Raw genomic sequence first — 24724 nt, forward strand, 5'->3', positions numbered from 1 at the left:
ACAGGGCCTTGTATTATTTAAATAAAAAAGATTGAAGATTAAAATATTGAGGTTGAATATAATTATAATTTAAATGTCCCAGTCCCCACAAGTATTTTATTCTAAAGAATGTGCAATACCCACTGATGTCTGTTATGATCTGTTATTGAGTTAGTGTAACAGGAGCTGTGGAAGTGAGTTATTTCAGTGTTGGTTCTCCGTATCATTTCTAGGCATACTGACAATTAAATTAATGGAAGTGTAGTAACACTTCTTATTAAATCTTAATTAAATTTGGTCATAATACTCCTATTAGAGTAAATTAATTAGAGTCAAATTTTAGTGAATGGTTTTGACCTAAGAATGTACTACTGATAAATAACGGTGCTGACTGCCTGTAATTTCTAAGATGTATTGATTTTTTTAAAATTTTTTTTTTATCCGGTGTTTGAATAGTGTTAAAACATTCCTCAAAATAGCAATTAACGAGTAACATTTTTAGTATGAATGTTCCACTATGGCTAGTTGTGCAAACAGTGGAAACCAGCGTTTATGTACAGCTGTTGCTAAAAATCAGAGTATTTCTTTACAGCTTGATAGGTACAAATGCTCTGGGTTTTTTATTTCTCTTTTGAAGTGTACTGTAATAAGAACTGTTATAAAGAATTTCCAGTAGATCAGCCCTCAGGGTTTTTTTGGTTTGTGTTTTGTTGGGTTTGTGTAGGTTTTTTCCATGAGTGCCGCTAGATTTTATATCAGGGTATTCTTTGTCAGTTTGAGAGAGTTTTTATTGGCTATTGCATAAAATTTATTTCAGCCCTTTTTTCTGTTTTCCTCCTAGCACCAAATTTCTGCAAACTCCTAACAGTTTTGCCTCTTTCTGTAACACGTTGTTATATTAATTTTCAAAGAGCACTTAGCAGGCTTCACTGTCCACAACTCGCAACTTTTGACATGAAGCAGTAGCAGAAGTTTTCACTGTTTTACTGTTGTTTCTTAGCATGTTTCTTCTGGTTTCCACTCTAGGCTCGTTCATATATTTCTTCAGCAAGAATTTACATATCTGGTGTTACCTTTAAACGTAACCCACATTTTCTACTCCCCTTCCTCAGGGGAGATTTAGATTGGATATTAGGAACAATTTCTTGGGGTTGTCTGGCATTGGAACAGGCTGCCCAGGGAAGTGGTGGAGTCACCGTTCCTGAACGTATTTAAAAGCTGTGTAGATGTGGTGCTTAGGGACATGGTGTAGTGGTGGACTTGGCAGTGCTAGGCTAACGGTTGGACTCAATGATCTTAAAGGTCTTTTCCAACCTAAACAATTCTATGATTCTGTGATTCTATACTGCATCTCTGACGCCTGTTCTTCATCAGTAAGTGTAACATGATGGCAATTGAATGCTTAATATTTCTGTCAGAATAATTTTGATTCAGTTTTTCTTATTGTTTCGTGTCCTCATCTTTGTCCTTTTTTTCCAGACTACGTTTAACTTTTTCCTTTCTTCATAATAGTGTTGTGATGTCTCCTTTGCTTTCTCTTATGTATGATGACACTTTCCTTTGCTGTCTGTGAAGTTCACCTAATATTCTTAGAAGTGAAGTTAGCTTAAGAGTTGTTAAAAAGTAAACATTTGCATTGTAGTACATGAAGTAAAATACGTATAAAAGTTGCAGCAACTTCTGTTGATGGTACACAAATGGGGATGAAATTCAACTCAGCCTTTTACTTATGAAGCTCTTGAGATTATAGGACCTTAAGACAAGTGATAGCTATCCTCTGTGTACTACAACACAGTTGCGCAATGTTTTTACTCTGCAAAGTATGCTTACTAGGTAGTCAGTTACATTTTTCATTAAAATAGGCTGGAACATACATTTGAAAAACAAGAATTGTAGAACTACATCAAAACTACAGGAAACAAGATTCTCAGACATTAGTATTAATGTTCTTTTCATTTAGTTTGGTGGATGATATCTGTCTACCAGTAGGCTCTGTTTATGTTGGAAGTAAGTTCTTCGTTAGTATGTGTGAAAAAATTATTATGATTGAGTTTGCAGGAAACTTGCATATGAAACATTGGATTTATCTAATTTATTCTTTCAGATCCTCCAACCACCAGTGTAAACAAACCCCAGGTGTCAGAGAGTGTTCATACCAATGCCTATGACATTGGGACAGAACCAGAACAAGGGAACCTCTACTCACCAGAACAGACATCTCTCCATGAAAGTGAGGGTCTGTTGTGTGCATTTTAAATATTAGAATATATTTCTGTATTGACTGTATAAAAATGCAATACAATTATGAATGCAGCAAATAACAAAGTTATATAATATTTTATTTTTGTAAGTTGTTTGATGCTTTTCTTCTTATGCTGGCTTCATATCTACAGCGTCTGTAGGTAACTCAAGAAGTTCAACACAAATGAATTCTTATTCTGACAGTGGTTACCAGGAAGTAAGCAGTTTCCATAACAGCCAAAACTTGAGCAAATCAGAAAACAGACAGCAGCATTCCCTTATTGGAACTGCTAATAACCATTTGGTGAGAAGCTCGCGAGCTGAAGGGCAGACATCAGTCCAGGTATGCTCAAAATAGTACACTTTATCTCTGTCTGTGCACTGTCTGTAACACAGTTTTAAAGACAATAATTGTACAGTTGGACCTACCTTTGTATAGGCTGGAATTAATGTTATTAAATTACACTCTTACTTAACACTTTCACTGGTTAAAAAGCAGAAATGGCTTGCAGCAGATATAGACTTTGCTGAAATCAGCATGCATGTGATCTGGTTCATTCACTGCAGCTGAAATTAAGTAAAACTTCTGAGGACTCCTGAATGCAGAGTACGCTGCTAATATAATATCAAGAAAGTATCACTCACTTAAAATTCAGTTGTGATATTGGGGAAAACCTCCTAGAATTTAGCCTGTATGTAAGCATAGTGCTTAAAGGAAGATGGTATTTGTGTTCCTGTACCTTCTACTGTTTCTGGCCTTTTTCCCCCTCCTTTTTCATTAATCAGCATCGTAGTAAGACAGTAACTGACAAAACTTTATTAGCTTATACTAGAACTCTTTACTGTTACTGAATTTCCAAAGTGGTAGTGAAGAAAGAAACCATAGGTGTATATTAACATAGAAAGCCAAATAAGAATGAGGAATGGATGTTTTTTTAATGTTAAATTGCCATTTTATATATTAAGAAATACTGGTTAGAAAAAAAGTTATTTTGTAGGAAAGCTTGAAGGAATTACGTTTAGGGTAAAAGGTACTCTTCAGCTGCTTTTATATATTGTTGAATTGTGTGCATTTCTTGTTGACTTCTCTGGCTTATGGGAGAAAAGTATCCACTACATGGCCTAAATGATAAAACTAATAAATGCTTTTGTTTTTAAACAGCCTTCAGTAAATATTGCTACCAACCGAGTCATGAGACGTGTCAGTTCAGTCCCATCCAGAGCACAGTCTCCCTCTTACATGGTCGGCACAGGTGTTTCCCCTTCAAGGGGGTCGCTGCGAACATCTCTGGGTAGTGGGTATGGTTCTCCATCAGTTACTGAGCAAAGATCCCTTACTTCCCATGCGTATTCATCCACTACTCTGCCAGTACAGCGGGCGGCATCCCCATATGCTGCACAGAGACCTGCCTCCCCAACGGCTGTGCGGCGGATCGGCTCGGTTACATCCAGACAGACAGCAAATCCCAATGGTGGGACTTCCCAATACCAAACATCGGTCAGAGTTGGCTCTCCTCTTGCCCTTACTGATGTACAAACCAGAGTAGCTTCTCCATCCCAAACTCAGCTGGGATCTTCTTCCCCGAAGCGTTCTGGCATGACTGCAGTTCCACAGCATTTGGGAACAACACTGCAAAGAACAATTCATGATATTGAACAATATGGACAGCAGTATGATATATATGAGAGAATGGTCCCTCCACGTCCAGATAGCCTTACAGGTTAGTAAAAAGGTAAACACACAGCTTAAAACTTGGTACAAACCTACTGTAGAAAACCTGTAATGCAATGGTCATTTATGGATGAAACGTTATATCACTAGGACATAATTGTGGTGGATGTATCAGCTATAAATACTGATGTCAAACACTATGTATCAATCATACCATAAGTTCCCTGTGAATACTGTCTTTCTCTTTAATTACTAGGTTGCTAGCCATGCATTAAATTAAATAGTATGTTTTAAGTAGCTAAGTGAAATTCTGAGTCTTCCAAACAGAGGCATTTCAGTATTTTCAAAGATAAAGTACATTTAAATGTACGTGCAGGTTATACACAAAGTAAAAGATACTAGGCTGGAACTATTTTTATGTCTAGTTCTTTCTTAAAATATGTAACTTAGTACCACTGAATTTTAGTCGTCTTTTCCCCGAATATTTCTAGGCTGTCTGGAAGTACTTCAACTTAAATATAGGGTAATCATTGTAATATAAGCTTAAAATAAACCCCTAAAAGGCAGAATCTATTAATCTGAGAGGCAGTTCTTACTAAGATGCAGTTACTTTACATTTTAAGTTCTGTGTGTGTTACTGGTTTTGTTCTGACGTTCGTCTACGTGAGCACAGACAAGGTGATTTTGCAGTTAGACCGTATGCTCTTTGGAACAGACTGCAATGTCTATTTTTTTCTTTTAAACTATTATACTGCAGGAAATTCCAAAATATTCTCATTCCTCAGCAAAAGGTGTAAGGTGTCTTCTCCCTCACATCTGTTTGCAAGACACCAGTTTGATAAAGGAGGGTCAGTTTGGCATGAAAGGCTATTCAGTAGTTTAAATGAATGCAGTCCAGTGGGCTGCATAATTTGTGATGTAACAGCAATTTTGTACTCTTAAAATATTATTAAGGTACTTTACAAATACCACTGCTTCAGAATATCACCTTGCCTAAAAGGTGAACTGATACATCTTTAGAAAAAATGAGTTATTAGCATAGTGAATCAGTAATTCAGAAACAGATGCTTTAAATTTAATGCTTTTAGTATTAAGGAAGTAATTAGCCACTGTGGTAGTCAAGCTTAGAGAGCATGTTATTTTATAGCCAGCTCCACTGTAATCTTTCCAGGAAACTTGAAATGGTATAACTTTCCTGTGCTCTATGTTACAAACTATGAGTAAGAATTCCTTAGTATTCTAAAAAAACTCTTACATTTTCTAGTATAAATTAGTTTTCATGTTTCTTTAGAAGGAACAGTTCAATATAACGCCTGAAATCTTCAACTCAAATTTGTATATGATCAGTTTTCTGAGAGGAACTCTGGATGCGGGGGAAGGTCAGTACTGTAGCAGCCTTCAGTATTATCCAGAATTCTTCCCTGCTATGTAAGCTGAAGGAGAGGATGGATATATGATCAGGTCCTCTCTTCCTTCTGTGCTTACAGTCTCTAAGAAGGGTATCCATGTGGTGCATGTTCTGGGAAAACTGTAATATTAGTAAGACGAGTGTCTTCCCAGGAGATAGCATCGTCATCTAGGAGGTAAAGGTCCAATTGCCTGCTTTGCGTTGGACATGGGTCCAGTTGCCTGCTTTGCTTTGGTGAAGTCCCTCTGTTTTCACCACCTATAGATGTGTTTTCTTAGTGATGACCGGTGAGATGCCCAAAGGTTTCCTTGCAGACACTGTGGTAGAGCAGGTCTGTGATTTTGGGGGGAAAAATATTCAAATGCAGGGTACATTTGGTTACACATCACTACTTAATTGTATTTTGAAGTTGTTCCGTAATCTCCATCATTTCATTACCTTTGCGTAGTTCACTTAGCAGCTATCAAAGCAATAGAATATGCTAAAGCTTTAGTGCCTACAGTGGTAAAGCCAAAGTGGACAAAACAGTATTAATTTTATGAAATAGTTTAAAAAATATCTTTTAAAACCAAAAATTATGCTGGTTTTATGCCCTACTTGAATTTGTGAATAACTAAACATTTTAAAATGTGTTTGCCTTGGCTATACCACCTATATGTTACATACTTATTTGCTAACTTTTTTCTAACTCTGTTAACAATTTATGATTTGATGTAGTGACTAAATGTTGTAGATAAACCTTGCATATAATTTTAGGCAAGAAAGATGACAATAAATTATGTTGTAAGATTGAAAAAATTAGGCTGGCGTTCTAGGAAGGGAAGCATGAGAAATGCTGGTCTGAGACCAAGTGGGATGTATGTGATTGTCACACTTACTTACTGTAGTACAATGGGAAGTATATTTGGTCATCTTTACTCTGAAAAATTTAATTAAAAGAAGAAAACTGGTGAAATCACAGAATAAATGAAGAATGCCAAGAGCAGAAGGAACTGGAGTGAGTTCAAAAGGGATGAAGGGGAGATTAGGCCATTGCAAGATGGAGTAAATAAAAGTCAGAGAGTGGAAGAGGACCCCATGGCAAGGTAAATCTCAGAGGCAAAAGGAGAAGTATTGTGTAATTGTTTCAAAGGAAGTAAAAATTCAAGAGACTGGAATACAGACATTAATTTTGAAAAGCTTTTATTTTTAAAGAGAATTTTCCTGGTAGTGTAATATTCAAAACCCAAGTTGGTGTAGGTGGCAAAAGTGTTATGTAGTGATTATATAATATAAAAGTAAACTGAGTTTGAAAATAAATATGGGTTTGGCTTGTATTTTATTAAATACGAGCATCTGAGACTTGCTTAGCACTTAGCTAGCTAAAGGTTCGGCCCAGGAGACTGTCAGTTAGGAGCGTGTAAGGCAGTGAAACAGATGACAGAAGTGTGGGAGATGAGAGGGGAGTATTGAAATACAGCAATTCTGAAATGCTTCCAAAAGAATTTTTTTAAGAGTAGGGGAGAAACTGGTGAGTGCAGAAGAGCTTTCCCTTTGGGTGATGCATCCTATTAGTTGCAAAAGCTCTGTACCCTCAGTTCTAAGAGCAGCACAGAAGCTGACAAAACTCAAGTAGGAAATGGTGAAGAACTCTCAGAATTAAGTAAATTCTAACTATTTTTCCACTACCCAGTTTAGTATATTACTGCTTATCTGTAGACTCTGGAAGTATAACTTATAAAATAGGGGAACTAGGATGCTTTAAATGAAAGCCCTAAATATAGATGAGAAAGTTGGTGGAGGGTAGCTAGTTAGTACAACACCAACACCAGGAAGCAAAGTATATACAAAGCATGCATTAGGTAGTCAATGGGAGGGGTGGTGCTGTATGTCAAAAAATGTTCCAGGGCTGACAAAGAAGAAATACAGGATTACGACTGTACCACTAACCTCCTGATCGGGATGGCAACAGTGAATTTAGTAGGATATCGGTTGCTAATTCAGTTAGCAAAATAGTAAGGGGAAAGATACATCAGTGCTGGTTACACAAATACAGTAACACACTGGAATGCATGGAAAGAAGATCTAGGCAACGTGAATGAAGTTTTCATGGAGCAGATAGAGGGGGAACCTTCACAAGGAGAAGCAAGTCTGAACTTGTGCAGTGCTATTCAAAATGCTGTTATTGAAAAGCTTTTCCTTACCTCTGCCAATAATGTACTTGGATCTAGCACTGCAAAAGTGGTAGCAGGAGGTCCACTGCTGAGGAATTCAAGTTAAATGAGACAGAGATGAGCTAAAAGGAACTCAAGAGGGACAGCTGAAAGGCAAGGTGAAAAAAAGAGATTCTCCTACAGCTGCAGCAGAGCAATATATATAGACACATCATGGGCTATTTAAACCTTTATAAAGGCTTTTCTCCACATGCTTAAATCTCTGCTGCCACTACCAAGAAGACTTTTGCTCTTACTGCTATGTATTGTTTCATTTTCAGGATTATGACCCCCTTTAGGCTGTGCCCTGTTTCACAACTGGATTTCTGTCAGGTTCATGACTTACCTTGTCATTGCTGAATCTGTGAACTGCACATGCTGACTTAGCTTTTACTCTGTATGTTTTAGACTTTCAACTATAAATGCTACCAGAAAAATTGAGTTGGAAAACTTGAAGTTATCAGTGTATGGACAAAACTTTTCATCAAAGAAATGCTGCTTTGTCAATGAATCTTTCAGTATGGATCATTTAATAATGGAAAGAAGTTTAATGAATAAATCTTTGTAACACTAGATATAACTAACACCTCTTCTTGGCTAAAAGAAGAAAGGTTCAAGCATGACAGCTTTATTATTTTTAATTGATATGGGCCATGTACATATTTCCCTCTTCTTGGTTTTAGGCCTGAGGAGTTCATATGCTAGTCAACACAGTCAATTAGGACAAGAATTACGATCAGCTGTATCTCCTGACTTGCACATCACCCCTATCTATGAAGGCAGAACTTACTACAGTCCTGTGTACCGTAGTCCAAATCATGGAACAATTGAGCTCCACCAGGGATCCCAGTCAGCATTATATCGAACAGGGTCAGGTGGGTAAAGGGCTTCCAAAGCTCTTCCATTGACTGTGTCCCAAAGTCATGCTTAATTTACCTACTGGAGTTTTTCTGGAACCTATGGCATATAGGAAGACATATATGAGATAAGTAGTGCTAGTTTAAAAGGAAAAACTAGATGTTATAAATTAATGGAGATAGAAACTAGGTTTGAAGGACCTAAAATAACCAGCAGGAATTAAAAAGCTTTTGTGGTGTTTGCAAGAAATACTTGGGGCTATGTATCAGCATCAGCTTAGGGTCAGAATATTTTGTTTGATATCACACACTCGGGTACATCCAAACAAGTGTGTTTCATGACACAAAAAATTTATTGCTTCCTCTTGCATTCTCTGTGCATCATTGTCGTACAAATTGAGTTTGTTCGTATTTTTTTTATTCATCGGTACAGTAAAATGATAGCTTGCACACTTAAATTACCTACTGCATCTTTCACAGTAAAAATACCGGTTTTATCCAACTTCTCAGCAAAGGATAATTAAAAGTTAAAATACTGTATCTGAAGATTGTATATTGAAACTGAAAAATTTGGATAGTATTTCATAGAATTGCTACTCGTATTATGAAGTGCATAGGCATTAGATTAGCATTAGAACTGATTTTCTGTAAAGAGAAATGTAATACATGTTGCAGTGCAGCTTGTTCTTTAAGGTTGGTTAATAATTTGTATAGTGGTGTAATTTCAAAAAAATCTCTAAATATTAGAGTGATTTAACTAAGTAACTCTCTAGAAATATTTATAGAGAAGTGTCTGATTCATATGTCATGTTTTCATGCATTTGAAAATTGCTTTTTAATGTTTTTTACTGTAACTGAAATACTAAGAGTATGGAATGTTGAAGGAGGCAACAGGTTTTGCCATTCTCCTGTCTTCTACAATGTAAATGCATTAAGTTTGTCAGGATGTGCCAATGAGGAAATATAACTAGAAATTGGAATTCTCTGTTTACTTGTTTAGCTAATATCACTTACCTTGGAAGAACAAAAGCTACTACAACAGCTCCATTAAGTCAGGAAGACACATGTTCCTGGTTTTGAAACGATCAGCTTAATCTTTGAAATCATCCTCTTGTTAGCTTTTTGTCAGGGAAAATGTATGTGTAGTTGGGAAAAAGAAAATACCATATAAACTATATAAATTTTTGTTTACTTATTTTTCCTTTTTCTGTTTAGTACAGTTGGCAAATTTATGCTACGGTTAGTAATTGACTTTTATAATAAACCTTGAAAACATTTGCATCCTGATTTCTGCTTGATGGCACAAGATGCATTTCTTACTTTAAATACTTGTTGAAGCAAGCTGAGGCATAAGCCTGATTCCACCAGACCTTTAGCTCTGTAACTAACCTCTCTATCTTCCCTGGGACATTGAGTAATTGCGCCCTAAATCTGGCGATAGCTTTCAACATTGACCACAGTACACGTTTTTAAGACTGGTTTGTGGTTTTTTTTTTTTTTTTTTTTTTTTTTGCTTACACTTTTAACCATGTGTTGCCTCTTCTCTTCAATAGACGTTTGTTACCTAGTTTGTTTTTAATACTGATTTTATACTAGGAGTCGGAAATCTGCAAAGGTCATCCAGTCAGCGTAGCACACTCACATACCAAAGAAATAATTACGCTCTGAACACAACAGCTACCTATGCAGAACCCTACAGGTCAATGCAGTATCGACTGTCAGAGTCCAGTTATAACAGGCTGCAGCATGCAACGCCCGCCGATGATGGGACCACGCGATCTCCATCCATAGACAGCATTCAGAAAGACCCCAGGCAAGTCCATTTGTGCTTTCAAGATTTGTACGTATTTGCCGTAATAAGATTTTTAATACATTCCTTGAATATATATGGCACTTTGTTGTGCACATTCCAGTTTTACATTGTTTAAACAATCATGACTAATTCAGATGTTAAGATCTATACCTTTATAACCAAAGCAATAAATGCAGTCTACTTGTTACAGTAAGAAAGAGCAACTTACAGGCATTGGTTGTTACTACATTTTTCTTCCATGTATATTTTCATGTAGAAGTTATTACAGGAAATTCTTATAAATTTGATGAGAATTGACTGGATTATTCCAAATATTTTTGAGTAACTCTACAGAGCAACCTGTAATACTGTAGTAACTTTTCTCTTTATGGGAGTGGGAATCAGGATTTGAAAATTAGAACGTACATACCTAATTTATTTGAATGAATTTTTCATGAGCAGCCTGCTTAAATTTCAAAACAACGTAAGTTTAAAAATTATATATAAATGTACCATTTTGAAAGCAAATACTCATTCATATTTTTAAAATTGTTACTAGTTTGATGTTGTAAATGCATGTATGCAGTGTGGGCATGTGGCAAGTGTAATATTATCATTACAATTTATTAGCGACGCTATTCATTAAAACCTTGTATTTTAAAGTGGGAGTATCAAAACCCAGTCCATGCAAAGGTTGGAGGGATTTATGGTACTGTTTATCTTCAGTATGGGTATGTGATTGCTAGAAATTCCAGTCTGTCCTCAGGCTGCCGGTTCATTGAGGCAGCTTCTAGACACTCCTTGGTCATGAAAGCACATCTCACATTCTGCTGGTTTAGAAAGAATTGAAAGCAGAGCACCTGGTACTGGAGGATATGGGCTTCAGTGATGCCTCAGGAGTCTTTCATATGGAAACATTAGGGCACCAAAAAAACTTTGAAAAAAGATAGCTAATAGCTATGGTCAGACTAGAGCCTTACACGGAAACCTTTTGGGCTTCCTGTGTCACAGAAGGCTCATAGCATGATTCAGTTATTTTCTAGTTTGACCCTATCCTTCTGTCTCAAAAATAAAAGCACTGTTTTTAATAGATTTTGTTGTTCTCTTTATTAGTGGAAATTAATATATTTCCTTTTTTTTTTTTAATAGATATTGAGAGACTGGATCAATTTCATTTAACTGAATGGTACATTTGTCTAAATGATGATAATAGGATAAGCTTACCTCTAATAGTGCTTGCTAGCTGCGTGCTACTGCTGGTCTATTCTGGCATGGCTTACAAGAAAAGTTACTTATAATAGGGATGCTTCACGTTCATAACAAGGAACTTTAAAGAAATTCTGACTCAGTTTTCATTGCTGATGCACCTTCTTACCCTGTAATATCACAGTGGAATGGTTTTTACCTTACATTTTAATCTGTTTCAGTTTCTGATTTGCATATCATGCTATTGCAGAGGTTAGGTTAGTGTGTTACAATAGCCTCAGACTGGGCTATTTGAAAGCATCACTCTAGAATGAGAGTGATGGAGCATTCAGAAAGCTACTAGTTTTATTAGAAAGGTGGTTTTCCCTAAGGTCTTCCTGTCATTAGTATGGAGAAATAGGTTGTTGAGCAGACACATAACTGAAAGTAGACACATAACACAAAGTAGACACATAACTGAACTTTCCCTTTTTGGTCACTGTAGGAATCCTGGGGAGACCTGACTGGCCAGGCTAGCACTGGCCTTTGAATAGCTCCTCAAATACTATTCTTGGAACATCCTTTTTTTTTTTTTCTAATTTACGTGGATTTTTGAGCATGGGAAAACTTAGATACTACTTCCCCTGCCCCCCCCCCCCCCCCCCCATCTTCCTTTACAGAAGGAAGATAGCCCAGCAAATATTAATGAGTATATCTCTAAGTCTGTGAATTGGCCATGGATATGTGTATTGACTTTTCCAGGATTTGTCTGCACAAAATCATTTTGTTTAATGAAAGAGATTTGATTTTGATGATTTTAAGTTTACAATCCCTGAATAACTCAAATTATGTAAACTTCCTGCATCTGATCAGGATGATGAAATTTCAGGCTGCACAGCTTTTGTTGAAGTATAATTGACTTCAGACTGGGAAGAACGTTGAGCACTGAAAAAAAAATGTTGTGTGGAAGAGATGCCCCTGAGCAGCATTGTTAAGTGGGTACCTGTTGCATTATATATTTAAGTTTGGGAGATTTATGTAGGTTGCAGTGTTTGAGTTGGTATAATTTTAGTATATGTGTGATCAACAACCAAGCTAACTGAAGAACATAGGATATAAAGCATCCTTTTCCAATTGGAAGACTAAAAGGTGATGTGACTCATAGTTATTCTAATATACCTGTTTTTCCTCCTAGCCCTGATACTCCAGAACAAAAACAGAATTGTTGAAAAACACTTCAAATGCTTGAGTAATTCCACTTAGTAAATAATCATACATTTATAACTAATGCCTTCTCTTGAATGTGTTCATCTAATGAAGGGAGTTTGCTTGGCGAGATCCAGAACTGCCTGAAGTCATTCACATGCTTCAGCACCAATTCCCATCGGTTCAGGCAAATGCAGCTGCCTACCTTCAGCACCTGTGCTTTGGAGATAACAAAGTAAAAATGGAGGTACTGTATACTGAGTGCGTTTCTGTTCCTGGGGAAACTATAAAAGAAAAACTAGACCTCTTGCCTCTTTCTGTTTTTTTCATCATAACACAGTATTTTGGACCCTTTTGTGTTTCTGTTTGTACCCGGTGTATGATAATATTGAAGTACCTAAGTGTGTGTAATTACACACATACACACACAGATTTCTCCTGTCCTAAGAGGCTGCATGGAAATTATATGAAAATATTTTACATTCAAGTTGTGTAATCTAGCAGAACTGTGAAGTACGTTTACCAGAGCCTGTTTTTGTGTAACCTGTTGATGACTGGAAACTGAGAAAAACCAAGAATTCCGGAAGGCTTTCCACTGGTTTTGATCAAGATATTTTAAGGCATCGTAGGGAATAAATGAGCTGCCAAGCAAAGGAAAGACATCCAACCCCAGAAATATAGAGAGGATAGTATTTATGTGAATACAATGTGGGGGAAGGATACATCTGAGTGAAAATTCAGATTATTGTTGAAATTTCTAGAAACTGTTCACATTTGATGAGCTGCTCTTTTTGCAGAGCAGCTATGAGCTATTGATCTGAAGGAATTTGCTTTTTCGTTCATATCATATATGTATGTTTTATCTGTTATTTTCAGTATAAATATTATTTATGTTAATAAAATGTTGGTGCAACTTTTATGAGAAGATAGCCCAACATAATTCACTGTTGCTGGAAGGCAGATGGAAAGATGGTGGTGGTTTTGATGTTCTGGTAAAGATCACAGTGATAATCAGATGTGGACAGATTTATAAGGTAGTCTTGCTATTTTGTAATGGATATGACAGCTTATTTAGGAATTCTTGGGATATTACTTGTCTGCACACGTTCATTTCTAGGAGATCTTGTGTTTCTTCACTGTTTCCATTTTCATTATTACAGAATCTGTTTTAGAAATTATGGAATGTCTGCTTTAATTTTTTCTGAAGTACACAAAACTAAAAGAAATGTGCCAAAGTTTAAGCAGAATTTGAATGTGGTACTAACTTGTATGTCATGTATGAAGTGGTGGCTCAATTGTTTACCCTACTTAGCATTAGAAATATTCGATATGTTTTAAAATCAATTCAGGTATAAAGGATTATAGACATATTATACCATATAATCAAGCTCATAAAACCTTATCCAAAGAAAAAGGTCTTTTTGATTTAGAAGATAAGATGAATTACAGGAGTTAGAGAGACAACTGTAAATGTAGCCTCCCTTCCACTTAGTGTGTGGAATTGTGGAACAGAAAATTTCTCCTTTTCAAACAGAAGATTTACATACTGGCAGTTATTTCTTTTGAATGGGAATAATCAGCTGTTAGAAATTCTTAGAATGCTATGACAGAAAGAATGCAATTGTCTGGCTTCTAGGAGAAAAGAACCTTCCTGTGCTTTGGGGAAAGCGAGCCTTATGTCAGTGTTTCCTGATGAGGCTTTTAGTCTCTTAAGAAGAAGCTGTTCCTTGAGTTGGGATGGTGGGTAGGGATCAGCATGTTTTGAAAACATGATGGTATCTGTGGCAATAGGAAAGTTGCAGTTCATGTTCCCTTCAAAGCAGAGACCAGCACAAGAAACTATTTGGAATAGGAAAGGATCATAATTATTTTAGTGCCAAATTCAGTAAAGCCTTATTTTAGGATTACTTTTGTATTTTCATTCATTATTTAAATTTATTGTTTTATTGCTGTGGTAAAGACCAGATTAATTTGCTAGACTATTAAGGCTATTCAAAGCCTAGCAAAATGAACTAGAATGCTTGCATTGCTAAAACCTGAAGGTAAGCATAAGAAACTGCTTATTGGGGGGAAGGGGGATCTTTACCATTTAAGTTAGCTATGAAACTACACAGAATGAATAAATTACGCTTCCAAGTAATTAATATCTATCTGTAAATACATACAATACTGATATGTTGGTTCATGAATGTATCATTTTACAAGAATTCAGATTTTTTTTAAATTTAGAAATTGAAATGCTTGTTCAAACTAGCAACCGCTGCTATGTTTTAAAATAGTTAATGACTCAGCAAGATACAAATCTTAAGAATGTTTTATTTTGAACTATATATGCAAAAACTGTATCTCATCGAGTTTTGAGTACAGATTGAAAAAATGATAAAGCTATTTTGTCATTCATGAGTTGTATTTGTATTATGGATGAGTAGTGTAGATGTAGTCTTTGATGTGCTGTACTGACATACAAGAGGGATATTTAACTGAAAAGTATGAATAGTTATTTGTTGCTTCATTATTTACTAACAGAAATAAGAATTATTTGCCTTTAAAAAGAACAACTCTCTAGTTTTTGGGTTTTTTTAATAGCATCCTGCAGTATATGCTTTCAATGTAGTCTGTATCAAATAAATAATCTGTAAAGTAATATTCATTTCCTAGCTACAGAAATCTTGCCAGGTGAATAACTTTAAGCTTAAAGTCCACTGAATGCCTTTAGATACAGATTCCTGGTGGCTTTTGGCATAGCAGTGGCTTGTCTAATTCATCAACACCAAACTTTGTATCTCCTGGATTTCTAACTTACATGGTAGATATATCTAGGCGTGTAAGTATAGGTTTCCTTTTGAAAAACATACATTTTAAACAGAGGTCTAAAAAATTTCCAAGTCACCGGTCTTTCATTTTATTTCTTTTATTCTACTTAAGAGGTGATTTGACAGCTAAAAATCACATACAGTGTTGGTCACAGACAGACCTTGCATTTCAATTGTTTTTTTCCAAGCCTCTTCAATTTAGGTCGTTTAAGGTGTAGATAAAGATATTAACTGTTTTGATACCCAATGCAATTTTCAAGAATGTAATAGAGAGATGGTTCTGTTTTTCAAAGTATCAACTTAACTGAGATTTAGCCCAATCACTTCACGTTTTCATTGAGAATAAAATTATTCTCCTTGTGCTATGGCGAATAAAAGACACTGAACTTTATAAGCCAAAAATCCATGAAAACTTGTATACACGTTAAGGTATTTCAAAATAGCCTTGTGGCTTGCTAAACTAATTATTATACAGGTTAGAATAGAAAAGGGGCCTCTAAAAGTGCTTTTAATGCTGACCTAGAGAATCCTTAGCACTGTTCCATTTTACGTCTCTTCTAACTGTTTGGCCCAGAATCACATCCTGTATAAGCAAAGTAATGAGGAATGATGGTGTATCTCTTTCTTTTCACCATGGGATCTCCTTCGTAGGGCAGCAACAGTTCAGCTGCTGTAGGTGTGGGGTTTTTAAAGAGATCCTATGCCAACTTCATTAGGCATATTCTATGGATAGTATGGTACAAAAGTTATTGTGCTGTGCTAAAATAATACCAGGTTATAATAGATCAATCTTATATTGCAAAATAGCTCATATTTTTAAAAACAGTTCATAGAAAATATTTTAGTAGCCTTTTGGTGGTGATTTTTAATTTAAAATTAGTGTTAACCTTGCAAGTAATACTACTTATTTAACTCTTTAAAATATTTTCTATTTAGTAAATATTACAGAATTCTAAAATACTTTAATCTTTTATCATTTCTGTAAGTACTACATGGAAATGAGATCTCAAAACACAATGTTAACATTTTTAAAAAATATATAATGAAGAATAAATGCAAGTAACCTGCTTAAAGCAAACAATAGAAAAATTTATTTTTGTTTTACGAAATTTCTGCAGAGTAGACCTTCCTTTTAAAAAGAACTTCAGATATGCTAATAGGACTGGGCATATGCTAATTTGAACTGATCTGTGTGTGTGTGTGTGTGTGTGTGTGTTTGTGTGTGTGTAGCTAAGTGTAAAAGTTGGCATTTAAATCTTTGCAACTTCCTATTTCTAATACTCCCTAAAAAGATATTCTGAGGTATAGGAAATTACTTTAAAAACTGCATTACTGGGAAACAAAACTTTAGCAGTAACGGTTCTCTGAACACAGCAAATGACTGAAAAATATCCATCAGCCTTTTCAACAAGGATGTGAGTGGTTCATGGGAATTTTCAGTACAGTGTAACAATCAAGTTATTAAGATTTACCAACAATATTTCTTCTTGAAATAGAATGGAATGTAGGGTTTTTTTAATAAAAATAAAAGCCTTTCAAATCTGTAGAGTGAAATGGGTGAAATCAATGGGTGCTGATGTTCCCGACATTCCATTTTCTAGGTTTGTAGGCTAGGAGGAATCAAGCACCTGGTTGATCTCTTGGATCACAGAGTCCTGGAAGTTCAGAAGAATGCTTGTGGCGCACTGAGAAACCTTGTTTATGGAAAGTCTACTGATGAAAACAAAATAGCAATGAAGAATGTTGGTGGGATACCTGCCCTTTTACGACTGTTGAGAAAATCTGTTGATGCCGAAATAAAAGAGCTTGTAACAGGTACGTTTTGAATAGAAACAAGCAGAGAACTATAATACAGATTATTTTTCTGAAGTGGACAAGACTGGAATAACTGGTAAGTGACTGGAATTGAGTACTTTGACTGGATTTTTATTTGTGCGTTGGTATTTTTTTGTGAATGCAAACTCACTTATTTTGATTGCTGACAGTTAAAGTATTAGCATAGAAGTACAGATTCATTGGGAGGAGAGAATCTTGAGGTAGTTGCACTAAAGCTCCACTTAGGGTAAAATTTCCACTGGTATGATTCTCCTACATACACAGCTAGGTCTTGGATAGGTATTTCTTTATTGACTCCTAACATTTGTTGTATTACAGGCTTTTAAAAATCATCTGCTGACAACAGTTTTAAATAAAATCTTGCGGAATTCATAAGATGGACCCAAACTATGTAAATGTGTCTTAAAGTACAGACAGAAAGTTGCAAGTATGCAAATTATAGAAGCACCTCAGTGCCCAGCCTGCTCGTAGAGTCATGGGAAATGACTGTGTACACACTCCTAGTCTGTTGAGTACGAGGTAGCAGATTTAGCTTATAACCCATGAACCTACTTGGCACTTGGTGCAGACAGAAAGTGCAGAAATAATAAATGATTTGCAGTTCTAACACATGAAGGAACTCCATTTCCATCAAAACAAGGTGGATTTGTTGGGTAGTGCATACATCTGCTATCTCTTTTTCTTAATATGGGAATGATTTGTCTATGAAGGTTTTAGGGGATTGAAAAATATGAGAGGATAGAAAAAAGCAGAATTTTCATTTTCTTTAAACAGTTCCTCTTTCAAGTTTTAGTAGTTCCCTCATTTGATTTTGTTAAGCTACGAAGCTTATCTACTTACCTACTAAGCAAAGCTGCACAACAGTGCTCAGGTTAGAAGTAACAGAGGTGTCATAGTGGGAGCCTTTCCAAGTTATTTCCTTGTTTAGAAAAACTGTTAAGTAGAGAAAGGACTCTGTACAGAATGTATCCAAAGCATTTAAGTTTAAGTTCATATGCAGGCTATTTTCCTTAAGTATTTTCCACATAAGCACGCATTAAGATAAACTGCAGCTTTCATGTTTTCTCCAGAGGGATACAGTTTTTTTTTAAGAAGTTATGTAAATGGAATATTTAAAATTAGAATTACACATTAGCTGCCTTATCTGCTCTACAAAATTCATGTTTTATGCATCTAAATTACTTGTGCTTCTAGGATGTTAGGGATGGTTCCACAGACAAAGCCAAAGTCTAATTCTTAATTATAGAAGGTATTTACTCACTACTAAAAAACCCAAACCCTACTCTGTTATCTTTCAAAAAAGATACAGCACATCATCTGTAAGGAAAAAGATTTTTCCAATAAATATGGTATTTAATTTTTATTATAATTAAAGAGGACTACTTTAGAAAAAGTGACTCTTTTTAACACACATTTTAAATTTTTTTTTTAACCAGCTACAACAAAATGGAAAGTTTTGACCTAATTGTCTTCTGGTTAAGTCAGTGGCATTGACTTCTGTTAGAGTTAGATCAATGCTGAATGCTTGAGAAGAATCCACAGCAGACTTTCAGAGCTTAGGAATTTTTAAATGCTTTCTATAAATAGCAATATAAAGAAAAGAAGTGGAAAAGATCCAATGATTATTTGTTTAATAATTAAAAAACTCCACCTATGTCAGAACTAAAACTAGCAAACCACACCCAGTGTACTATGTTCCCAGATTAAGATAATGTAAATACAGAGAAAGTAGTATCAATCTACACCACTAGAAACACTCTATGTCTGATTTCTAGTTTAAAATTAGCACTGTTAATTACTGCTGTAGTTTATTCATAATTCTTCATAGAAAATGGATTCTCCAGTGTAACATTTCTTAATGAAGTACAGTGCTTTTCTTTTTCCTGAGGATGGTCTTTCTTCCTTACTAAATGAATTATACTTTCATTATCAGCAGTATCAATTGCCTTTGAAAGATAACAGGTATATCTGGTGTCATTGCAAGTGAAATTCATCCAGTTTACTTTAATATGCAGTTAGATAGATGAAAACTTCATTATCCCAGATAAGTGAAATTAGAATAACAAACTTCTTGCAATCTGTATAGGTATCTTTCACATGAATTCATTTATATAAAATTTGTGAAGAATTATTTAGTCAAAAGCAATCTTTTAACCTCAGAAATTATTTGGGAACATGCCCTAAAGATTAACTGTGATAACTTTGAAAAGCTAGCATACTGGGGGAGGGTTTAATTGCAGAAACATATTTTAGAGGAGTTAGAAAACAGTAGGAATACTGGGGTCTATATTTAATTAACAGTAACTGAAATGACAAGATTGAAATGCAGAGAGATAAAGAAGTGGAAACTAAATAGAAAGTTACATTAAAAAATAAAGAAAGCGTAATTGCAAAACCACAAGAATGTTTTAAGAGGGAAGCAAGTCATCTTTTTAATGGCTATAGATTATTCAGAAAATAGAATGTGCTAAATCACTTTTCACAATCATTATATGAAAATGAAGTAATACTTTTTTTAAAAAAGTCTTTAAAAGTTGGACTTTGGAATGCATTGGAAGAGGATAACTTCCACTGAGCTTGCTCCAGCTGCATGCTGTTTCCATGGCTGCTGACCCATGGCAGCCTTGCTGTCCTGTGCTCTCCAGTCAGAGAGTCCTTAAAAGGGAAACTACTCTTTTTTTGGTAACTGCAACACATTTCATTAGATTTCAGCACCAGTGTTTTCTGGAGGCTACTGTTTTTCATATTCCAGCACAGCTGCAGCACTAGGCAGCAGAAATATTGTTGGGGCCTTGCTGACTGTGTGCAAGAGCTCCATTCCCTAGCAAGTGACATGAAGGATGTGTGCTGGTTTATGCTGTCTGGTTACGTTTTTACGTTGCAGTGAGCACAGCCTGGAATCAATCTGTGAATTTCGGGATCTCATGTCTTGGAAGGCTTATACAGCAGAAAACTTTCTATGAGGTAGAAATCAAAATGTGCATGTTCTTGAACCCAGGTGCAGTTTCTAACAGTTGAGTCTACTTTCAAGAGTCCCTCAGAAACAGCCCTTTAATATGTTAAAATGTAAGAAACATTGGGTACTCCACTACTGCAAGTTTTCCAGAGAAAGCAAGTCAGATGCCTACCTTAATAGAGTACTTTCTTGATTTTCATCAGATCTTCAGCAGCAGAGCTGAGCCACAAACCACGCCCTCCCCAGAGAAAGACCTCTGATCCACTCTTTTGAATGGTTGGTTTTCTGTCAGCGTTCCTCCCTGAAAGGACAAGCAAGTGAAAGTGCTGAACTTGGGGGAGTGGTACGATTTTATAGCTGGAAGGCAGGAAGACGGAGCACAAATTCCAGCAACAGTTAATCAGTAGCTTAGCTGTATGGTAAAGCTCTGTCCTTAAAGGGGAAAGAGGTTGGTGTTGATGGTCCTGGCAATTCTTCATAGTTTATTTCTTCAAATTAGTACTACCTCAGCCACTTCAGTTGAGAAATGCTGTTCTCTGTCCAGCAGCACGATCTTTTGTATACACAGTGTCATCTTGGTGAGAGATTGCATTCTTGCAGCAGTTGGCACTGTGTATTGTTGTTTGTGTATTTTTGGAAAAGGGCCCCAGGGTTCTGCAGTTCCAGGCAACCTGAGGTAACTTTTGAGAAGGTACAGAAATAGCTGCAAGTCCCACACAATTTTGCAAACTAAGCACTCTGTGAAATGGGTATAGTTTCCTTTCACAACTTTCATGTTACTATAGTATTTACCTTAATTCTACTCTGTATACAATCCAAAGTACTTTGTGATCAACTGTGTAAAACCTGCAGAGGTAGCATATGATCATCCATGTTCAGCAGCGGACCTCCAAGCTAGTGCAGCTGCTGAAGAACTCTTAATAAACCTGCTACCGGTTTGGTTGACACTACCTGATGTGAGCAGCGGCAGTGGAATTCATTGCAGTAAACTCATCTAGGATCTTAAAAATCTAGATTAAAATGCTGCCAAGATTCAAAACCAAGATAAAGCATGAAAAAATGCGCCTGGATATAGAGGAGAAACAAAGTTCTTTGCCACTGGTAATGCCAGGGTTCCATGAATAGTTGAGCCCCCACAACACCCCAGAGTACAAAGCCATTCAGCAAGGAATGAGCAAATCATACTTTTCTCTTTCCCATTCAGAAATTTATCTGCAGATTTTTTCTCTCTCCCTGTCTCTCCCTGTCTCTCCCTGTCTCTCCCTGTCTCTCCCTGTCTCTCCCTGTCTCTCCCTGTCTCTCCCTGTCTCTCCCTGTCTCTCCCTGTCTCTCCCTGTCTCTCCCTGTCTCTCCCTGTCTCTCCCTGTCTCTCCCTGTCTCTCCCTGTCTCTCCCTGTCTCTCCCTGTCTCTCCCTGTCTCTCCCTGTCTCTCCCTGTCTCTCCCTCTTTTAACCCGTGACTTAAGCTTGACTTTAAACAGCTAAAGCTGTTGACTGGAGACACAGACATCATTATGCATTGATGTCCTGTAGTCCTAATGAAATTGCTGGCTTACCACATACGTTTCATGTATTCTCTGAATTAGGTAACAAAATGAAGCTTTGAAGAGTTACCCCTTAAGGGATTTTCTGGACAGAGCAATTATTTTACAATCTTATTACAGTTGCTTATGTTACATCAGTAATGTAACCAATTCAACACTGAACCTGTAACCAGCAGAAGCAAACCAACAAAAGAAAGCCCTTACAACACTAAAAGCTACTGAATCAGAGAGAAGATGGTTTTTAATTATCCTCATGCTTCATTGCTATCTATTGGAAAAGTCAGATTTGTCACTGAAAATATTGCCATAGGTCCAAGTCCAGAAGGATTATGAATAAATATAAAAAAATTTGTACATCAGAACAGTCGATACATAATTCTCGGTATTTTTCTCTGAGGAGAAAATGTTAGCGACAAGGAGATGTTAGGAGATATTTCCCATGCAACTTCTTCTCTCAGTTAAGGAACATTGCTAGCCTGTCATCCATGAGGAGCTGCAAGGATCAACAAACTCATTCGGTCCCGGCTTACTTTTGATGAGCAGTGAGAAAGATGAAGCCAAAGTTCTGCATACAGATTACAGCTCTTCTAGTAACTCCAGCAACTGTTAGTAAAGTGGCTAAAGAACTAAACAGAATTATCTATCTTGCCTGCTTAATTTTTGCTGTTACAGAAGCTAACCAATCTTGTCCAAGTTCAGTCCAGAAGTGGATAGAAGATTCTTTATTATGAAGAAAGGTGATGATTTGGAAGTGAAGTAGCTGGCATTTGATGCAGTTAGGTTTGATGGCTTTTGTATGTTGCTGTAAAGTGGAATCTACTGGTTTTCTTGCACCAGGGCCCAAAGACTTCAAGCAGCATTACTGATAGGCATTGACCTTTAAAAATCAAGAAAAAAACCCTCTTGTATTTCATGAGGTGCTTACAGTTTGCAACAACAAAACTGTTGTAATTCTGAGAAGTTCTAGTTAACAAGCTATTAACTTTGATATTAATAAAATATTTACATGTGATGTACTGCTATTGCACTATTTTCTGCATTCCATATGCCTTACCACATAATGGTAGAAAAAGGCCAGTGAAATTTCATATATGTTAGTTTCATACTTGTGTGTCAGTAAGATCAGCTATGATCTACTTCGCTATTAGTTTCTACTGTATATTACATACTTTGCTGTTAGTTTTCAGCTGATGCTGCCATTTGTAAAGTAAATGAAAGAGCACTGCGCTTGCGCTATTACAATGCTAGTCTTTTTCCATACCTCAGTATAGGAGATGAAGCTTACTGCATTTATTAATCTATGAGTGGAGTTTTAAATATAATTTATCTTAATTATATAGAAGGCCATCAGTTTGAATGTTTGAGTATGTTACTCCTGAGTAATTTCCAGCAATTTTATAGAGAACTTTTTTTGGAGGTGGTTGGTGGTGTTAAAAATCATGGCACTGTTTTTTCCATATTTATTCTAGTTCTAGTGCTTTCATTGATGTATTTGTAAAGTTTAGATAGAAACTTAAACTTTATTAGGAAATTTGTTTCCTTACAAGCTGATAAATCTGGATTGCTATATTTTTGGGCTTTTTACATGAGGATATTTTGGGTCTCCATTTCAGTCTTGCTTGATGTCTGCTGTCAGAGTGGCATTATTAATTGCACATCGAGATGGCTTAAACTCATTACTGAAAAGCATCTATTGAACCTTTAAGAGATTTAATGAATTTGTACTAGGTAATCACATAACCTTTTATTTCAGGATTTATAATTGCAATTGAGAAGATATCAAATTGTCTAAAGTAATTATTCTTTTCAATTATTTGCCTAAAGATACTGTTCTTAGAATAGGACTAGCAGAAGGAATGCTAAAGGTATCAAAAGAAAACGTTCATATATTTTTCTTGAGAGGTGTATGACACCAACATGTTTCAACAGTAAGATATACTTCATATACATGGAGTTCTTTATGTCAACACAGTAGAAAAGCGAATGCTAGCGTTGCTTTGATGTACACTGGAATAGAAGTTAACCGATTGCTGAGATTTACAAAGAACAATAGCTTTGGACACACAGCCTTTCTAAGCTCAGATTAGAGTAGATAAATGCTATAAGAACACAGAGCTGTTCTTTTTCCTTCTGTTGCTACAATTGATTATAGGCCAAATCTTGACCCTTGCAGATCTAAATTAGCACACTATCTTCCATACATTACAGCACCAAGTGAGGCATTTCACAGCTGTTGTCAGGTCATGGGTTCCAGTAATACTCTCTTGAGCCCAGTATAGTAGTCTTGTGCATAATCACAGATCCATCTGCCTACACATACTTTGCTTGCATCCGTTCCACCCCAGAGCATTATGCGCAGCAAGCAGCATATAGAAACAGACTGTTAGTATTTAGTGTGTTGAAAAAACAGTTCTTCATAAATAATTTCTCCCCAGTTGAAAGTACCCTATGGAAAATTATTTAAATTCTGTTAATTTTTTCAGTATTTCCATGACCTATCTACATGCAGTAGGATTTGATTAAAAACAGTTATAATCACTAAATGCAATAACATTAAGTTCTGTCTTTATAGATTCCAAAGTACCTGTTTTCACTAGACGTTCCAGTTCTGGATTTTTTTTTTCTTTTTTATTCTGCTTCATATCACCTTGTCCGGATCACATTTCCAGGACAAAAGTTTATCCTTTCTGCCTAAGTCTTGAGGTCTTTTTTTGTTTCTACATAATTCTTTGGTATATTGTGTGAGTTCATTCAAGCAGATGTCATCCTCACAGAAGTTCACCCAAGTTGTCTTCTCTATATACAGCTAGATAAGCTGTTTAGTGTCCACTGGTGTTACAGGGAGTATCATAGCTGGCATGCGGAGTTTGATCTCTGGACCTAACTGGCAGATATTTCCTCATCACAGATCTTTGAACCTCCAGATATGTTCCGAGTAAAGTGATACAAAAACATGAAGACTGAAAAGAGGACTGTATTACTCCAGAGTCTTGTCCTTTTTCCTTTTAATAGTAATTTCCTTCTTGGGAAGGAAGAATCCTTTT

At 36.1% G+C, this 24724-nt stretch overlaps 1 protein-coding gene across 10 annotated transcripts in view; it reads left to right on the plus strand.

Moving 5' to 3' along the window:
- The window catches only part of PKP4 (plakophilin 4), a 113200-nt gene that overhangs the window by 57836 nt on the left and 30640 nt on the right, over positions 1-24724 (plus strand). For 3 of the 10 annotated variants that reach the window (XM_075512323.1, XM_075512325.1, XM_075512329.1), the window contains 7 exons: positions 2084-2209; positions 2373-2563; positions 3383-3941; positions 8176-8367; positions 9946-10166; positions 12651-12779; positions 16947-17160. In XM_075512323.1, the coding sequence (XP_075368438.1) occupies positions 2084-2209; positions 2373-2563; positions 3383-3941; positions 8176-8367; positions 9946-10166; positions 12651-12779; positions 16947-17160 (1632 nt within the window). Of the gene's footprint in view, positions 1-2083; positions 2216-2372; positions 2564-3382; positions 3942-8175; positions 8368-9945; positions 10167-12650; positions 12780-16946; positions 17161-24724 lie in introns of all 10 variants that reach the window. The other 7 variants (XM_075512322.1, XM_075512324.1, XM_075512327.1 and 4 more) reach the window with 5 other exon arrangements.

The sequence above is a fragment of the Mycteria americana genome, chromosome 9 (genome assembly GCF_035582795.1).
Source record: "Mycteria americana isolate JAX WOST 10 ecotype Jacksonville Zoo and Gardens chromosome 9, USCA_MyAme_1.0, whole genome shotgun sequence".
NCBI lineage: Eukaryota > Metazoa > Chordata > Aves > Ciconiiformes > Ciconiidae > Mycteria > Mycteria americana.